General features: G+C 47.3%; 1 protein-coding gene across 9 annotated transcripts in view; it reads right to left on the bottom strand.

Annotated features, from left to right (window-relative positions):
* KIAA0556 (KIAA0556 ortholog) overlaps window positions 1–14720 on the bottom strand; it is a 233999-nt gene that overhangs the window by 76433 nt on the left and 142846 nt on the right. For 8 of the 9 annotated variants that reach the window (XR_002726524.1, XM_023192932.1, XM_023192935.1 and 5 more), the window contains 4 exons: window positions 6188–6360; window positions 5107–5172; window positions 3081–3187; window positions 775–877 (listed from right to left, as the gene is read on the bottom strand). Coding sequence is in view for 8 of the 9 variants with exons in the window: in XM_023192932.1 (XP_023048700.1) it covers window positions 775–877; window positions 3081–3187; window positions 5107–5172; window positions 6188–6360 (449 nt within the window). In the remaining variant the exon portion in view is untranslated. The remainder of the gene's footprint in view (window positions 1–774; window positions 878–3080; window positions 3188–5106; window positions 5173–6187; window positions 6361–14720) is intronic. The other variant, XM_023192933.1, reaches the window with a different exon arrangement.

Raw genomic sequence — 14720 nt, 5'->3', positions numbered from 1 at the left:
CTATTGGACTTGAAGATTAACATCACCTTTTACAGTTAGGCTGATAGCGCCAACGTTTCTTGTCTGCATTGTCTCGTAATGATAGCTTCCATCCTTTTATACTACTGCATCGTGCTGATGTATCATACTTTTCCTGATTAACTCCATTGTTATAAGACATTTAGGTTTTTAAAAAATGTCTTCCCTACTTCCAATAATTCTGTAACAGACATCTTTGTGCCTCCAGCTTCTTAGTTCTGTGGGGTGATTTCCTTAGATAAGGAAGTGGGATTGTGGGGCTGAAACACTCTGAGAAGTGTTTCTCAGGCTCTTCCTAAGGTCAAGCATTCTGTTTTCCAAGAGGGTTTTACCTGTTTATACAGCTGCCTGCCACGTATGTGTGGCTGCCACAGCTTTATTGTAACCTTGCTAGCACTAGAGGTTATCCTCAGAAATAATTTGTCAATTCAGAGAGCAAATGGGACATTTAGGTTGTTGTAATTTGCGTTTCTTGATTGTCAGCGATGTTGGACATTTTCCTATGGGCTTTCATGCTATTTATGTTTCCTCTTGTGCAGACAGGCTTCTCTGCTGAAACTTCTGGCCCACATCTTCCTTTCTCTGCTCCTGCTCTTTATCATATATACCTCTGTGTGCCGGGGATGTGGGGAGATGGAGACACAGGCAGAGAGATGCTCATTTAACTACTGTCAGAGCAATCCCCACCGATGCAAAATGACTGTTCTGAGGGAACCTTCCTGAATGTAGAACTGAAAATCAAGTCAAGGCTCTCACCTCTGCATCTGATACTTGCTCCTTGGTTGGTGAAACCACCCTGCTGAGATGGGCAGAGTCACTTTCGACGGCCTGGAGGAATTTCAGAAGCTTCCGCTGTTGTCTGAAACGGGATTTGGTTTTAGCAAACAGGTAGTAGTAAATGATATACAAAAGAGAACATTCCCATTAAAAGTGCCACATTGACATTTCCTTTTCGGGAACAGGAAATGAAGAGGAAGTATGCACTCTGTATCCAGTTCAAAGGCAAGGGCAGGCTTGCTGTTTTTCTCCCTTTATAAATGGCTATACAATTAGCGATGGAATCAGAGCCCAGCTGGGGAAACATTGCTTGGGGCAAGGCGGCCAGCTGACCTCCCTAAGCTTAGAACTTGAGAGTCAAGAGCAGTGGTCAGCCGAACTAAGGCCTACAGGTCAAATCCAGCCCGCGGCCTGTTTTTGTACAGCCTGTGAGCTAAGAATGGTTTGTATTTTTAAAAGGTTATACAAAGAAACGACTATACCAACAACAAAACCAACTGCAAAGCATATTTACTATCTGGCCCTTTACAGCAACAATTTGCTGACTCCTGGGCTGGAGATCTGCTCTGCTCCTCTTGTTCCTGAGGACATGGCATTCTAAACCCAGCAGAGCATGCCTTCATCATTTGCAAACATGCCCACGTGTGCAGTTTAAGGCTGGGTACCCCCAAGACCCTGAAGCACAAAGGATCTTGATGCCGAGGAAAGAAGCATTTGGCGGAGTGCATGCTGCTTGTAATAAAACTGCATCAGATGTAAAATATCCTCATGGCCCAGCCTTTTCTTTCTTTCTTTCTTTTTTTTTTTTTGAGATGGAGTTTCACTCTTGTTGCCCAGGCTGGAGTGCAAAGGCACAGTTTCGGCTCACTACAACCTCCCCCTCCGGGGTTTAAGCAATTCTCCTTCCTCATTTTCCTGAGTAGCTGGGATTATAAGCAGGCGCCACCATGCCCAGCTAATTTTTGTATTTTTAGTAGAGACGGGTTTTTCGCCATGTTGGCCAAGCTGGTCTCGACCTCCTGACCTCAGGTGATTTGCCCTCCTCGGCCTCCCTGAGTGCTGGGATTACAGGTGTGAGCACCGTGCCCGGCTGCAGCCTTTTCACATGCAGGGGAAACTTCGAGTTCTTATTATGGCCACGATGGTACACCTGATTTCTATCTGGGGCCTGGAGAGTCTTAAAGGAATGGATGGCAGTGCCTTTAGCCTATTCAGTTTTCCTGTAAGTTATAACAAAGGGCTCCCTCTAGGTAGACATAGACCTGGAGGGCACACAGCTTGGCTAGTGAATTCCTTCTTCATGCAGAAAAGCCACCACCCCCTTTCTGGGCTGATGCAGCCCCAGGCCAGGCCCTCAGCTTAGTAACCAGCACACAGGCTGGGTTTCAGCCCCTTCTCGCCCCTCAGCCAGGCACTGTGCACAGTACACAGCATACACAGCTGCCTGTGCACAGCGGCCCTCGGAGTGTGCCTGTGTGCCATGGCATGCCAGAAACTACAGGCTCAGCCTGGCACATCTTTCTGAAGATCTATTTTGTCTGAAGACTAGAGGGAAGGCTTTATTTTGATAATAAAACCTGACAGGTCCAATAACTGCTGCTACACATTAATGGAACAGAATGCTGAGTTTGGACAAACTTTTAATACAGAAAAGGAGCTTCGAAGGACGCTGCTGTGGGCCAGCCTCGCCCCCTAGATCAGCAGGGGAACAAGTTTAACGCCCTGTGTTGCATGGGGTATTCTACTGGAAACCCGAAGAAGGTTCAAGTTCTACACAGATTGGGGCCAAACTGACCAAGATAAGAGCTATATGCCTAAAAGAAATCAAGTCAATTTGAATGCTTTAGGGCTGGAGGGGGAGACAGAGTATAGTCTAAAGGAATCGTTTAACAGAGTTTGGGGCCAGGCGTGGTGGCTCACATCTGTTTGGGAGGCCGAGGTGGGTAGATTGCTTGAGCCCAGGAGTTGGAGACCAACCTGGGCAACATTGTGAGACCCTATCTCTACAAAAAAGTACACAAATTAGCTGGGTGCAGCAGCACATACCTGTGATCCCAGATACTCAGGAGGCTGAGGCTGGAGGATCATTTTAACCCAGGAGTTTGAGGCTGCAGTGAGCTGTTTGTGCCACTGCACTCCAGCCTGCGCAACAGAGTGAGACCCCATCTTAAAGAAAGAAATAGGGGGTTTGAAAAAACATAGGAAAAGCAAAGAACACTCATGAAGAAGATCCCCATGGCTGCACTCCTAAGGGGTTTTGGGTTTGGCTTCACCCTTGGTAGTACCTGCTTCCCAGAAGTCCAATTCTGTCCATGGCCTGGTTGATGGCTCTGGCTCCCCCTGCTGCCCCGGCCGGCTCCTGAGTGGTGGTCGCCGTGGTGATGGGAAGCAGCTGAGGATGGGAAAGGCTTATTAAACAGATGTCTCAGGCAACACTCCTGGCCTAAGACACAGCAGGGTCATGGTCAAGGGCAGACATGCTTAGGCTGACAGTCCCTTTGTATAAAACAGGAACAGGAATGTGAGGGTGACAGCAACTGCCCGAAGCTTCTATCTAGAACCCCTCACACCATCTCAGTTTCCGATGACCAGGGTGCTCCTAGGAAACAATCCACTTCGACGAGCTACTGGAAACCTTCTCTTATCAAAAAGCTTCACTGGCCGGATGCAATGGTGCATGCTTGCAACCGTAGCATTTTGGGAGGCTGCGGGAGGAGGATCACTTGAGCCCAGGAGTTTGAGGCTGCAGTAAGCTATGGTCGTGCCACTGCACTCCAGCTGGGGTGACAGAGTGAGACACTGTCTCAAAAAATAAAAAAAAAATCCTCTCGCCATCTCAACTGAGCCCCTGTTCTGCTTTGTACAAAGTAAGCAGACCCCATGAAGAATTCCAGTAATAGCATTAGGCCCTTTCATTTTAATTCTCTGAGCCTTTTCCCCTTCTTTTTCATTTATCATTGACGCTAGAAATGTGCCCTGCTGTCTATCTGCAGAAGATTTTAGTCCCCGGAATCTCTGTGGGTCAGGAATTAGGTCATCCAGAAATTCCGGACCTGGGCAGTTACTGCAGGCCTGTCAGAAACACAGGCTAGCGGCAGACGAGGATGATGGGAACTGGCAGGACAAGTGGCAGCAATGCAAACGACAAACAACTCTGGTGCTCTGGGGTGCGACATGCACACCCTGTCCCACTTGGGCTCTGTCTCCCTCTGCTTCTCCCATCCCTTCTTCCCCGCCTCACAAAGGGCTTCTTCCTGCTCCGTGATCAGGCTGGGCTCATTCTCACCCCAAAGCTTTTTCCCTGTTCCTTCCACCTGGAATGCCATTCCCTGTTGTTGGTGCCTTCTGAACAGGCAGGGCTCAGCTCAGATGGGACATGCCTTCCCAGGGGCACCCAGGACCACCCTGTCAGAGGCAGCCACTGCCCCATACCCTGTCATTCTCTCACATATTAGCAGCTGTGATTGTCATCGCTCTCTGACGTCACCCTGTTTATGAATGGTTTTATTTGCTGCTGCCTGTAAGCTGCATGGGGCCAGGGCTCATCTGTCTCAGCTGCCTCTGTATTCTAAGCACATGACACAGACCTGTGTGTGACCAAGCAAAGACAGTCCTGGGCATTTTATTAATTCACATCCTTATTTGTTGGGACCAAATTTGCTGAGATATACTTAACCGACCTAGATACAGATAAAAAAATTTATTTATTCAAGGTACTAAGATCTGTTTTACATTGTCTTGTCAATAAATAGAAATATAGGCTGGGCGTGGTGGCTCCCACCTGTAATCCTAGTAATTTGGGAGGCTGAAGTGGGTGGATCACTTGAGGTCAGGAGTTCGAGACCAGTCTGACCAACATGGTAAAACCCCATCTCTAGTAAAAATACAAAAAAGTAGCTGGGTATGGTGGTGGGTGCCTGTAATCCCAGCTACTTGGGAGGCTGAGGTGGGAGAATCACTCAAACTCAGGAGGCAGAGGTTGTAGTGAGCCGAGATTGCACCACTGCACTCTTGCCTGGGCAACAGAGTAAGACTCTGTCTCAAAAAATAATAATAATAACATAAATAAATAAATAGATAGATAACAACAGTTTGAGTCAGCAGGTCTGGGTGAGTTCTGGCTTCAACTCGTGACCTTGGGTAAGCCACGCCAGCCCTGGTCTCCCTATCTGTGAAATGGGCAGCATGACACCAGTGCTCAGGGCACACAGTGAGGACCTGGTGGGACAGCGTGAAGGAAAGTGCCCTGGAGGCCGTCAGGTGCTATGCACATGCGTGGGGCTTTGTCATTCGTCTCTGCCTGGCACTGACCTCAAGGGTCTCTTCCTTCTCCTCCAGTAGACTGGTCCATGGTTTTGCTGGTGGTCCCTCTGCATCCTGTAAGGATGTGATCACATGATGTGATGTTGGAACAAAGCCTTCACTCCATGCTGTTCACAGAAAGATGAGGGCACAGAAAAGGGCAGGGACCTTCTCAAGCTACCATAGACGTAAAGTTCAGGGGCAAGGTCAGAGGTCTGGGAACACACACAATAGGTGCTGCTCGATGGATGCCCCAAAGAGCAGCCCCAAGATAGAGCCTGGGGAACAACCGATGCTGGTGACAGGGCCCTGGGCTTGCAGGCGGGCAGACTTCGGCCACTTCCAAAGATGTGATCACCCTGTCCTTGAGAGAAGCAGGCCACCTTGCTTCTCTGTACCAGTGGCCACATCTGTGAAGTGAGGCAATGAAATCAGCCCTGCCTATTTCAGGGCTACAGAGAGCATCGAGGGGGACAAACTATGAAAAAGGGTTTCGACAGGCGAGTCACACACCAAGCTTCTGGGAAAGAATGTGCACACCAAGCTATACCCAATGCCTCCAGCTCCCCAAGGTCCCTGCTCCACCCACCATTTATCCTCCTACTGGCTGCTCAAAGCTGAAGGCAGCAGCTGGAAACTCAAACCCCTGTAGGCCCAGAGAGGCTTTGTGAACAAACGAAGTGGGCCAGGGGCAGGACAACAGGAAGCAGTGAGGACTATGGATGCCTGAAGGGTCCATGCTTGGGAATGAGACCTTTCCTGGGAAGCCAGGGCTTGTCGTTGACTCCATTCTTCACTGACCCACCCGTTTGCAACCCTGCTCTAAGGTATCCAGGGTTTGCAGGGAAATCAGTGAGGATTGGAGGCTGATTAGCACCCAGCTTAGGCTTTGTGAAATAGTCAAAAGAAGGCGGAAGTAATGCCATAGCAGGTCAGTGGGTGACTGTGAACACTGGAAACACGGATGAATCTGGGGTCAGTGATACCCACTACACCTCTCTCTTCTGCCCACCTGCTCTTCTTAACTGCAGCTCAGACACTGGCTAGTCCAGGGAGCATCCCCTGGTTCCTCGACCTGCCCGGAGCGCACCTGCAGTGGGCTGGCTGGCTGCTCGGCCTTTCTGCTGAGGGGCGCCCTCTGCAGGGCCGCGTTCTCCACCTGGATGGCTCGGAGCACAGCAGAGGCTTCTTCCTCTGGGTCCTCAGCCTCGCAAAGAGTTTTGCGGGTTGCAGACAGGGGTCTCTCTCGCCGGCTTCCAGGTCCTGAGGGCAGAAGACAGGGGGACGTTCCTTTAGATTATATTCTCGGAGTGCAGCTCAAAATCTATTAGACCCCAACTGAGGAACATTCTATAAAACAACTGGCCTGTAATCTCCAAAAATGTCAAGGTCATAAAAGACCAAGAAAATGGTTCCAGATTACAGGAGACTAGGCAGACACGGCTGAATGCAGTGGTGGCTCCGGGGGCACTTGATCCTGGGGAGGGAGCAGTGCTGTAAAGAACACTATTGTGGCAACTGGGAAAATTCAAATACAGTCTATGGCTTAGACAGTGGTATTCTATTAATACCAAATATCCTGAATTTCATTAGTGTACTGTGCTTATGTAAAATGCCCTTGTTTTTAGGAGATATATACCGCAGTGTTGAGGGGTAATTCCAAATAGTTTACAAACACACACACACACACACATGCATGCACGCACATACGCATGCACAGGAGTGAAGGGGAATGGTGTCTGCAACTTCATCTCAAATGGTTTACACACATACATGCACACACACACATACATGCACACACACACATGTGCATGCACACACACAGTTCAGGGGTAAAGGGGAATGATGTCTGCAACTTCATCTCAAATATTTACACACATACATGCCCTTTATCGATTGATCTAGCTATAGTTATGTAATTTAATTTACAGATCAATACATGGTAATGGGCATACACATAAGTGTGTGCATAATATTTTTGCATATATAAATATATAATTTTTGTATCATTATATATCTTTGTATAATTATATATACTTTTTATATAATTATATATATATATAGAGAGAGAGAGAGAGAATATAAAGCAAAAGCAATTGGAGTAAAATGTTAACTGGTGAATCTGGGTGTGTGGGTGAAGGGTGGAAGTGTCAGTGTACTATCCTTACAATGTTTCTTTAAGTTTAAAATTGTATCAAGACATGCAGCCAACAATCACATGAAAAAATACTTGACATCACTAATCATTAGAGAAAAGCAAATCAAAATCACAAGGAGATACCATCTCACACCAATCAGAATGGCTACTGAAAAGTAAAAAACTAACAGATGCTGGCGAGGTTGGCGATTAAAGGGAATGCTTACACACTGCCGGTGGGGGTATAAATTAGTTCGGCCATTGTGGAAAGCAGCATGGCGATTCCTCAAAGCACTAAAAACAGAACTACCATTTGACCCAGCAATCTCATTACCGGGTATATACCCAAAGGAATATAAATCATCCTACCATAAGACACATGCACATGTATGTTCATCTAGCACTATTCACAACTGCAAAGACATGGAATCAACCTAAATGCCCATCAATAGTAAACTGGATGAAGAAAATGTGGAGGCCGGTGATGGTGGCTCATGCCTGCAATCTCGGCACTTTGGGAGGTCAAGGTGGGTGGATCACCTGAAGTCAGGAGTTCGAGACCAGCCTGGTCAACATGGTGAAACCCTGTCTCTAATAAAAATACAAAAATTAGCTGGGTGTAGTGGCAGGCACCTGTAATCCCAGCTACTTGGGAGGCTGAGGCAGGAGAATTACTTGAACTCAGGAGGTAGAGGTTGTAGTGAGCCGAGATCACACCATTGCACTCCAGCCTGGGCAACAAGAGTGAAACTCTGTCTCAAAAAAAAAAAAAAAAAAAGAGAAGAAGAAAATGTGGAATACTATGGAATACACCATGGAATACTATACAGCCATAAAAAAGAATGAGATCATGTCCTTTGCAGCAACATGGATGAAACTGGAGGCCATTATCCTGAACAAACTAACATGGGAACAGAAAACCAAATATCGTGTGTTCTCACTTACAAGCTAAACAACAAGAACACATGGATACTAGCAGGGGAACAACAGACACTGGGGTCTATTGAGGGTAGAGGGTGGGAGGAGGGAGAGGATCAGAAAAAATACCTATCAGGTACTATGCTTATTAGCTGGGTGATGAAATTATCTGTGTGCCAAATCCCTGTGAAATGCAGTTGACCTATAGAACAAACTGCACACCTATTCCTGAAACTCAAAGTTAAAAAAATTGCATCAAAACAAAATGTTATTTAAAAAATTAACTTTCTTACAGAATACCTGTAAAGAATAATATATAATGTTAGGAAGAGGGATGGGTATTTTGCAATATTATTGCTCTTTTCTGTTTTGCTTTTGCACGGGTAACAAGAATTACAAAGTAATAACACCCCAGTTTAAGAAAACAAGTATTGCAAAGTTGCAGTTGATTCTGGAAGTTCCCATGAATGGAAAATTGGTTTTATAAAATACACAGTGATATAAAAGAAGCACCTAATAAGACTAAGCATCTAATAAAATAAATTATGGTACACCCACCCAACAGAGTACAATGAAGCTCTAAAAAGAAAAGAATACTGGCCGGGCGCGGTGGCTCAAGCCTGTAATCCCAGCACTTTGGGAGGTCGAGATGGGCTGATCACGAGGTCAGGAGATGGAGACCATCCTGGCGAACACGGTGAAACCCCGTCTCTACTAAAAAATACAAAAAAAACTAGCTGGGAGAGTTGGCGGGGCGCCTGTAGTCCCAGCTAGTTGGGAGGCTGAGGCAGAAGAATGGCGTAAACCCGGGAGGCGGAGCTTGCAGTGAGCTGAGATCCGGCCACTGCACTCCAGCCTGGGCGACAGAGCGAGACTCCACCTCAAAAAAAAAAAAAAAAAAAAAAAAGAATACTAAAATATCTGCAGAAAAAATTATATGAAGGCTTTGATTTGCTTCCTAAAAATCTGGGGAATGGGTAGGGGTGATGAGGAAATGAACTTGGCTGCAAATTGATTATTGCCAAGGGTGGGTAATGGATGGATACATTGGGGCAGGGAGGGGAGGTCACGGTAACATCCTCTCAATTATTTATGTTTGGATTTTTTTTCATACTAAAACATACTCCATTAAAATATAGAACTGCTCCAGATATTTCTTTGGGGTGCTTAAAGAGAGTTTACCTATTGAATCTCAACCCTTGGGGAAATATTTATCTGTGCCAGGCTCTGTTCTTGGCACTGGCGACATAGTAGTGACCAGAGAAACCAAGTCCCTCACTCACACAGTGAGAGACCATAAGCTGGAGAAATAATAAATTTAAAACACAGTGTTTGACGTGGAAACTGACATGAAAAACCACGCAAAGGAGATCGGGGTAAGGGAGATCTGGAGTGCGGGTATCAGGGGCAGAGAGAGCCTCGCAGAGGACCAAGGAAGTGTGCTCCAGACACCAGCGCAAAGATGGGAGGCATGTGATGTGTTCTTGGAGCAGCCAGGTACCCACGGGGCTGGAGCGGAGCCAGCAGGGGTATAGGCTGACAGAAGGATTGAGAGGGGTTGGGGGAGGGCAAGTCATGCAGGGCCTTGGAGGGCACTGGAAGGCCCATGCTCTGAGGGAAATGGGGAGCCACTGAGGAATTCAGAGCAGAGGAAGACCAGATCTGATGTAGGTACAGAGTGGAGAAAAGACTGAAAGGAGGTGGGGGTGAAAGCAGGGAGATGGTCGGGGCTACTGCAGTTGTCCAGGCGACAGGAGGCAACAGTGGTGGAGGACAGGACATAGAATGTGGTCAGATTACGGGCATCTGCCAGAGACAGACCAACAGGACTTCCAGCTGTGGATGGGAGAGGAAGAGAGGAGTTACGGGTGACTCCATGGGTGACGGCTTGAAGTGGAAGATGTGACTGCTTTCTGCTGAGCTGTGGAAGGCTGTGGGTGGAGGAAGTCTGGGAGGAGCAGAGGGCTCAGTTTGGGACAAACTGGGTTCAGGATGTGAGTGTGGCACCAGAACAGAGCTGTTGAATTGACCTGTGCACACAGGAATCCAGAGTTTGAGAGAGAGCCTAGGCTGGAGATGTAAATTAATTAATTAGTGAATTAATTTATTTACTGTGGCAGGGTCTCCCTTGTTGCCCAGGCTGGAGTGCAATGGCGCAATCTCAGCTCACTGCATCCTCCACCTCCCAGGTTCAAGCAATTCTTGAGCCTCAGCCTCCCAAGTAGCTGGGACTACAAGAACATGTCACCACGCCCAGCTAGTTTTTGCATTTTTTGTAGAGATGGGGTTTCACCATGTTACCTAGGCGGGTCTCAAACTCCTGGACTCAAGTGATGCGCCCGCCTCAGCCTCCCAAAGTGCTGGGATTATAGGCACAAGCCATCATGCTTGGCCTGGAGATGTAAATTTAACATAGGTAACTGGATTGGATCATTTAAGGGTACCAAAGATTGGTATTCACGCTGGCCTATAATAAACTAATGAAATTTACAGGTATGACGTCTTGGGGGATCTGTGTATACTTGTGACCTGGTGCAAGGCTTGCTGAAAAACAGCATGCTTCCCTTCTCAGGACCTTAGCAAACCATCGGCTGTTGATTATTAAGAGTTCCTGTCGAAGCACTTGACTTCTTGCTACGCCCCATTAGAATGCTGTGTCTGAATGTTCGGGTAGCAACATAAAGAATGTCACCGGCAGGAGAGGGCAGGAGACACCCGGAGGCTCTACTGGGCTGCTTTCTAGTACAGCCAGGCACTGAGCTGATGGGGATGGTGGGTTTTTATGGGAATGCTAACCTAAAATGAAGGAATAGCAAGTTCTGCCAGGCACCCATGAAAGGGGCTGTGAGTGCAAATGCCCCAGGAACCATCTTAGTGTTACTGAATGCCAGGGGCCGAGTGCCACTGAATAGAAGCCACCTCCCAGCTCCAGCCAATGCTTGCCTCGTAGGACTGTGCTCCTAGTGTTACCAAATGCTTTTTTTTCCCCCTAAGAAAAGCTAGCATCTGAAATTTATGTGAAATCCCCTGAATTTTATTTCTTCATAACGTCTTCCAGTTTTTAAGAAATGTCATGAGGGCCAACAGAACCCACCAGCTGTTCTAGTACAGGCCAGGGCACATCCCAGCTGCTCCCTGAGAAGGGTCAAGGCACCTGGAGGAACCTCCACAGCACCTGTAGATGGCTGCTCTGTGCAATAAACATCAAATGGGGCAGGGCGCAGTGGCTCACGTCTATAGTCCCAGCACTTTGGGAGGCTGAGGCTGGTGGATCACCTGAGGTCAGGAGTTCAAGACCAGCCTGGTCAACATGGTAAAACCCCATCTCTACTAAAAATACAAAAATTAGCCAGGCATGGTGGCGGGTGCCTGTAATCCCAGCTACTCGGGAGGCTGAGGCAGGAGAATTGCTTGAACCTGGGAGGCAGAGGTTGCAGTGAGCCGAGATCATGCCACTGCACTCTAGCCTGGGTCACAGAACAAGACTGCAGTTCAAAAAAAAAAAAAAAAAAAAAAATCAAGTGGGCCATTTTCAGACTTTGATGTACAGTCTCTTATCATCATCCCTGATGCTGCTCCTGAGGACAGAGAGGTAAGGAGCTGCCAGACACGTGAGCCAGGGATTCTGCTCGCCCACTGGAGGCTGCTTTGCCCTTCTCATCTGTCACTTGGCCTGCTGGGCAATAGGAGAGATGAGAAAGTAAAACAAACATGGGCTGAGAATGAGGTTTGGAAGAAGCTCTGTTTAGCGAGCTGTGTTGCACATTCTTATTGTTATGGAAACAAGCAACAGGTAAAAGGATGGGGAAGACCTCACCAGTATCTTCCTTACTCAGTGCAAAAAGGATCAGGTCCCTGAAATAGCTAGGAGGACCAGAAAAAGGAGTGAAGGAAGCTGAAGGATGTGGTTTTGAGCTATACTGGAGCTGAAGCCAAAACACCCCAAGGTATAGACACATCCTCACCCCTACTGCGGAAAAGTCAAAGGTACTTTGTTACCAGGCTTGTGACCTGCACTATGCAGTGAGCTTCTTTGGTTGAGTGAGATGCTGCTCTTGGTGTGGGGGTACAGGGGTCAGAGGAACAGGCACACTTCTGCCCTCATTGACCTCATAGTCACAAAGCAGAGACAGACAAGGGTCAGGAGTATGCAGAGGGTAAGGGGCTGCTCATGACGGGAGGGGACACACAGGGGTCATTTGAGATGTACCATTTGGGAAGAGGATATCTGAGTAGGGACATGAAGGCAGTGAGCCCTGGGAATACCCTGCTGTTCCCTCTGCCTGGAACAGCAGGTGCCAAGGCCCTGGTGGGCCAAGGTCAGCACACTGAGGAGTGGCAAGGGGGCTGTAATGGGGGGCAAGGGGAAGGATGGTTAGCAATGAGGGTGGAGAGGTTGTGGGCTCAGTTCTTGTAGAGCCTCACCTACTTCATGAGATCATACCCATCTTGTTTACTGTTATATCCCTGACGCCTGGCATTATAATTTTTGCTGAATGGATGGATGAAAAATGACTTCAACCCCAAACCTTGTAAATCTAAGTATTTGTGAATATCACCAAACCACATGGTTCTCTCCATCATCGGCAGTAAAGCACAGTTGAAAAACTCAAGCTCCCTTTAGACCCTATAGACAATTCCATAAATAAGGGACCAAGATTGTGTGCAAAGCTAAACAAATGCGCCAGCACCTGACACGTGGGGTGCAAACACCAGCATTGGTAGAAGGCTTGGGCAGCACCAGGACAAGCAGAACCTGAAATTCACAAGCTCCTTCGCCATTTCTCGCATAGAGCACTTATAAAATTTGTCTAAAAAGAACCATGTGATGACCCTTATCTTTTTACTGCCAATCTTTGGGCAAGAGCCTGTTCCTCTTGTGCCTCATCAGTCTGGGGCTGGGATGGAACAAGGGGCCTCTGAGGTAGCCTGGAAGCTCATCTCATGACCTGTGAGCAGGTGGGATGATCTGTCCTTGGCCGCTGCAGCCCTATGCTCACTTCCTTTCGGACAAGGAGATTCACAAAGGCATCTTTTTTCAGTAGAGACCAGTTTTATCTGCACAGACCCTTTTTCCCCTGAGCGTCTTTCATTTGGGAGGAAATGCTCCTCCAGCAGCAGCATGATCACCAGGAGCTGCCTGTGCCCTTTGAGTCATATTATGCTAAGAAGGTGCTTTTTAAAATTACATCACCCTGTCTCCAAGTGAAAGTCAACGCTGCAGCTCCACTACCAGAGCTTTTCCCATCCTGGCTTTCCAGAACCGTCCTACACGGTGCCTGCGTTCTCCAAAATCACATTCCCTCTGGACACTCCCTCATGCCGCATGCATGCACGCACGAGGTAACCACCTTTTAATTCTTTTTGATGCTCTCATCACTCACTTGGGCGAATGCTAGCCTGAACACCCCATGATAGTGGATTTATTCCCATCACAGATCTAGAGGATGGTAAATCTATTCACACAGTCAATTTGTGCCACCAGCAAAAGCCAAATAGAACATTTTAACCTCTCCCAAACTGCTCTTTTCTAGTTGAGAACCATTCCTCTTCCAATAACTTCGCTTTCTCTTCGCTTCACTAGTGTTTGGCTTTTTTCTCCCTCACAGACAGACAAAAGGTGTATCAATTCAGGAAATTTACCATGAATGCAACACATGTCACAAAGAAGATGTGAGGGCACAAGGCCACTGGTTGGCTCACCAGCCACCAGCTGTGACTTGAAAAGCTCAAATTCAGAGTCTCAGCAAAATTACCCCTTACTACATGCAAGGGGCCTTGGAGGTCACCTGGGAAGCCACCGAAATGGCGAATATGAAATTTAAGGACAAGGGTCTATTATAGCAATCATAAACCAGCAGCCCACAGGCATAACCTGCTTACAGAGATGTATTGTGTCACTTTCACTTTTTTAGAAAAATTGAAAATAGATGCCAAGTTCAAAAAAAAAAAAAAAAAAAGAGGAAATCCACCTGAAAATTGGGATTCCTGGCATCTCCTGAAAAGTAATACCATCTGGCAACCCTGGAACAGTATTCACACATGGGAACCATTGGCTGGAGCTGGGTGATGGCGCCCCCTTTCGACGGGGCCGAAGTGCTCCAGTTTCCACAGTGCACCCCACTCCCTGTGGTCACATGCCTGGTAGGCCTTGAAGCTGTACACTATGTTGTGTGGCAAAAAGTGCAGGGAAATGATAGACGTAGCCCTGTTTTGTCTTCAGATGTCCACACTCACTTCTAAAAGCCAAGAGGGAGGTGGGGAAGGGAGAGTGTGCCCTGGGACAATGTTCTAAGCCTGAGTGCTCCAAATCTTCCATGCATTTCAAAATGGGCCAACGTTATCAGGCTACCTACTTTCTATGGCATCGGAAATGGCAGCAAGTGGCCACGAATTCCCCCCATCCCTGTATGTGGACTGCTGCAATGTGATTTTGTAGCATTTTCCATTAGGAGGTGGTGTCTGTTTCTCTACCTGGGCTTAGCCTGGTGGCTTTCATTTTATTTTTATTTATTTTTCTTTCTATCTATCTATCTATCTATCTATCTATCTATCTATCTATCTATCT

Source organism: Piliocolobus tephrosceles, chromosome 17 (genome assembly GCF_002776525.5).
Source record: "Piliocolobus tephrosceles isolate RC106 chromosome 17, ASM277652v3, whole genome shotgun sequence".
Classification (NCBI taxonomy): Eukaryota; Metazoa; Chordata; class Mammalia; order Primates; family Cercopithecidae; genus Piliocolobus; species Piliocolobus tephrosceles.
This window is presented reverse-complemented; position numbering and strand designations above follow the sequence as displayed.